General features: G+C 37.9%; 1 protein-coding gene across 1 annotated transcript in view; it reads right to left on the bottom strand.

Moving 5' to 3' along the window:
- Positions 1-5218: 5218 nt before the first annotated feature.
- LOC149137628 (protein CFDP2-like) overlaps positions 5219-5302 on the bottom strand; it is a 426-nt gene continuing 342 nt past the window's right edge. The window contains exon 1 of the mRNA XM_089348268.1: positions 5219-5302. This exon is cut by the window's right edge and continues 342 nt beyond it. Within this exon, the coding sequence (XP_089204394.1) occupies positions 5219-5302 (84 nt within the window).

A 5302-nucleotide genomic window follows, 5' to 3' on the forward strand; every position in this document is an offset into this window, starting at 1 on the left:
CTGTCAATGGTTGAGAAGCTCAGGACTCAAAGTAGAGACTGAAGGATTTTTAATTGCAGCACATAACATAAGTGCGGCAATAACATAAGTGCCACTCATGCAAAATTTCAGGCCCTCTGCTTATTGTAGTAGTGGTAGTAGTAGTAGTAGTAGTAGTAGTAGTAGTAGTAGTAGTAGTAGTAGTAGTAGTAGTAGTGGTCGTGGTGGTGGTGGTTGTGGTGGTGGTGGTGGTGGTGGTGGTGGTGGTGGTAGTAGTAGTAGTAGTAGTAGTAGTAGTAGTAGTAGTAGACGCAGCTGTAGTAGTAGTAGTAGTAGTAGTAGTAGTAGTAGTAGTAGTAGTAGTAGTAGTAGTAGTGTAGAAACAGCAGCAGCACCAAGAATAGCAGGGGCAGCAACGACCAGCAACGGCAGTAACTGCAGCAACGACACGAACAGATTTGGCCGTACATGCCATTACAAACAGTTAATGGACCTTAGAAATTAAGTATACTAATTCATGTTTAACGTGAGTGAAGGAAACTCATTGTTGAAGGAACATACGATTTAGGCGGCGAGCTGGCAGAATCATTAGCACACCATGCGAAATGCTTTGCGGCATTTCGTCTGCCGCTACGTTCTGAGTTCAAATTCCGCCGAAGTCGACTTTGCCTTTCGAGCTCGATTAAATAACTACCAGTTACGCACTGCAGTCAGTGTAATAGACTTAATCCCTTTGTCAGTCCTTGTTTGTCCACTTTATGTTTAGCCCCTTGTGGACAATAAAGAAATAAATATACGATTTGCTTTCGACTCAGTTTTGAGAAAAATACAGTTTCGAAATAATATTCTGGATATAATAATAATCCCATAATATTTCATATTTATTACAAATCTCGAAATCAATTTGGATTCAGTATTTACATATTGTTGATATTACCCTTTAAAGAGAGACTGAAAATATAAAGAATTCTAGATGAAGCATACATCTATAAATCTTTAGGCAACTAACTGGAATTCGTATTGTCAAGGAGTTAAGTACCGTTCTGATGATTTTACTAATTATAGTGTAAGTTAGCGAATAACCTTTATAACATATCATTGAAAGAGATTACGAGGAATTCGAATAATGGCATCCATTGAGAAGTAATTTGGAAATCAGTTCTTAATGTTTAAATTGATGCTGGCTAAAAGCCATAAATTTCTTGATGGGAATTGACGAAGCCAGAATAATTTTAACTAAACAACGGAATAATTTTGAATTTTAACTACATAAACCGGATTCATAATTGAAATTAATAATATAAACCAGAATAATAATTGATAGTATCATTATAAACCAGAATAGTAACTCATAGTTACATCATAAAAATTCGCAACATTGTTCCGACTAATCAGCACCTTCGCCAAAAGTCTTCTCCAAACCTGTGTATCATGACTTTAAGTTGAGTATCATTCGAAGAATTCGCCCCGGTTCTCAGCTGGAAGTCTTCATCATCCCATAGTGAAATGTCACCAATTTGACCATGGATATTTTTGTAGGAGTTTACTCCGTGGTTGACTTCAACTTAGATTTCCAGTTTGTGACTTAATGTTCGACGTTATTGCCATCAGTCTCGCATATGAAGCAAATCCAAGACATTATCTTTATTTTGGCTCTTTGCTGTCGGACATATATTCTCCAGATACGCAGATATAACCCGATACGCTTCAAAAGACTTGCCTTAATTTCAGAGATAGAAGATATTTTAACCCGCTACAACTACTACAAGTTTACTAAGCTCAGATGAAACGCAATAAAGCGGTGGTTGACCATCTATTAAGGTGCTGCTACCCACATATATACATTAAACAGGGTACTCGAATGATTGCCATGCAGTCGATCACTATCACACATTAATCACACATCAGGTATAATGTCGCGATCTCGTCTTTCTGCGATTGCTACCGCTTCTTCCATGATATCGTCTCCTCGAACTGGACTGTAATTCTACTGCGTCTTTCTTCACATATTAAATTAATTTCCTAGGTATAGTAATAACTGCTACAAGCAGTCATTCCTCTCTGGAAAGTTGGTTCTTTAGAACAACCCCACCCACTTTGAAAAAGGAGATTGTAATAGTGGAAGGTTAACTGCATTCATCACATCGCTCTTGCAGAGTCTGTGAAGGCCAATGCTCATTTCATTTCCATCCTGGATAGGCAGCAAAAATTAGTTTACGAACGTTGCAGTTTTAATGTAAAGAAGCCGTTAATACATACATAAATACATACATACATACATACATACATACATACATGCATGCATGCATACATACATACATGCATACATACATACATACATACATACATACATACATGCATACATGCATACATACATAGTGGTGGAACTTAAAAATTAAAATAGCCACCAAGTTAAGACCTGACCGTCCAGATAGCATTCTATGAGACTACAAGGTAAAGATATGTTCTGTTATGAAACTCAGCTGCCCATTGGACGCGAATGTGGTTAGGAAAATACAAGAGAAAAAGGACATCTACGAATCATTGATAATGTGTTTACAAATTCAGACACCAAGATACACTTTAGGCTTCATACCCACTATTAGTATTGGAGTAACAGGATATATACCAAACATGTCTGGAGCAAAGTAAGGCTGAACATCCGAATTTGGGGAAACAATGCAAATCCTTAATTCATATGCTACAAATGCCCACGATGTAAGACTATAAAAAGTCTGCAAGACCTTCTTAAGATTTAAAGGATGATGGTCAAAACAATATATTTTCCTTCAAAACCGTGCTACCAAGTAGGTGGCTTGCCAAAATTTACTCCAAATTAAAATGAAGAGAACATATGTACATACATACATACATACATACATACATACATACATACATACATAAAAACATATATACATACATACATACATACACACATACATAATTGCTACTTCTTCACAGAAGAAGGCCATCTCTTCAATTAGTAAATACTGTTATGTGATTTTATATGACTAGCAAGTCCTGCACTTGACAAACAAATTCTACTGCAGACCTTACCAATATTTTAAAGCAGAAAAGTGCCTGGGATTGTAGTTATGTCTTGTCTACGAACTGCTCGTTTCAAGATAGATTCTTCAATTTTTCGAGCTTCAAATGCTTTACTTCTATTGTAGATAATTTGTTTCCAAACTGATCGATCTGGCGTCATCTGTTCCCACTTTTCAACTTTCACATTAAGAGCCTTAATGTTGCTTTTGACAGCATCCCTAAAACGTTTCTTAGGTATATGTCTCGAATATTTGCCAAGCTGCAACTCCCCGTAAACAACTGCTTTGGCAACTTGTCATCCTGCATCCTATCAATGTGTCCAACCGAACGCTTCTGATTGTGTATGAGGATCATTTTAATACTGGATGTTAGCTTGCTGAAGAACAAAGGTATCTGGTGTTAAAGACTTCCATTTGATGTTTAGTATCCTCCTTAGGCACATCTGATGGAATCTTTCTAAAGTCTTGATGTGGCAGCGATATGTCGTCCAGGTCTCAGACTAGTACAGGAGGACCATTAAAATGCAAGATTCATAGATACTAAGCTTGGTTTTGAAGGCGATGCTTCTATCAGACCACACACGATTTTCAAGCCTTGCAAATGCTTTCCTGGCTTTTTAAATTCTCAGCTCTATTTCAGAATCAACGGATCCATCTCTAGCGAGAGTGCTGCCAAGGTAGATGAATGAGTCAACCACATCTAATCTTGTACCCTGGACGAAGATGTTAGGTTCCACATAGGGTTGATCTGGTGGCTGAGAGAACGTGATCTTTGTTTTCTTTAGACTGATGGTAAGTCCAAAAGCAATATAGGCTTTAGAGAAGAGATCTAATATAGCATGCATGTCCTTCCTAGTGTGAACGAGAACTGCACATCAGCATAAAGGACCTCTCGAACAAGGGCCTGGAATGTCTTCGACCCATTGAAGTTAAGACAAGCTTTCATATCACTATGAAGTTGCTTAAACAGGTTGACAAATTAATGTGGACAACCAAGTTTACCAAGAATGGTCCAGAGAATGGTCCTATTAACAGTGTCGAAGGCTTTTGTGAAATCGACAAATACCTGGTAAAGAGCCATGCAATGTTCGATGCATTTCTCCTGGAGTTGACGAGCAGAAAAAATCATATCCATTGTGCCCAAATTGATTTAAAACCACACTTACTCTCCGGGATGAGAGACGGCCATTTCCAAATTGTTAGCCAATTAAGTAAAAGTTTTGTAAAAATTCTACCGACTGTTTCAAGCAGGCTTATACCTCTTTAATCGCCACACTCGGATTTGGATCCTTTTCCTTTGAACAATGAATTTAAAATGGCATCAAACCAGTCCTGGGGAAAACGAGCACCCAAACAGTTGTCAGATATTAGATGGTGGATCTCTACAGCAAGTCTATTACCCCCGTGGAGGAGAATTTCAACAGAAATACCGTGAAGACCTGGTGTCTTCCCAGTATTTAATTCTTTGATTGTCTTTTTGATGTCATCTATAGTTCGACGTTCCATCGTCTTAAGAATGATATCGTTTGGGGCAGATTACTGATGACATTTTCATTAATAACCGAAGGATTATAAAAGAGATCAGTGAAGTGATAAGTCCAACGTTTCCTGATGCTCTCATGAACCTTAAAGAGAAAGTAGCTGTCTTTAGACTTGAGTGGTGCCACAAATGAAATCCGAGGACCATACATTTGTCCGATTAAGTGATATATTGTTTTCAAGTCTTTACTGTTATATGCTTTCTGGATTTTTTCACAAATATCCGACCACCATTTGTTTTTCATTTGTCGTATCTTTCTTTGGAGTGATGATTTTATCCTTTTGAAAGACTGCAGTAAGGGCGTTTTATCCTCATCTGGGGAACCGATGTATTTTTGGTGCAACTTACTTTTATCTTCAAGACGCTTATTGATCTGTAGATCGTTTTCATCAAACCAATTCCGATGTTTTCTGTTTCTGATATCAAGAACCTCAACTCCAATATTGTAAATAGTGGTCTTAAACAGAGCCCAAGTTCCATCAAATTCCTTTTCTCCAATAGCATTTCTCAGATTCGCCTGCGCCTTAGAGTCCCTCAATTTCAACACATCAATACGTTTAGGGACCTTTATACCTTCAGATTTTATTCTACGCATGATGGGGAGTTTCAATTTACCGCCTTTGAGCATACGGTCAATCTCACTTTCTGCACCTCACAAGACTTGGACAGTGCAAATATCCGGAAGGTCTCGTTTCCTCGTGATAAGGTAATCAAGAATATGCCCATGTTTGGATGT

Source organism: Octopus bimaculoides, chromosome 1, assembly GCF_046866305.1.
Source record: "Octopus bimaculoides isolate indiv1 chromosome 1, ASM4686630v1, whole genome shotgun sequence".
Lineage (NCBI taxonomy): Eukaryota > Metazoa > Mollusca > Cephalopoda > Octopoda > Octopodidae > Octopus > Octopus bimaculoides.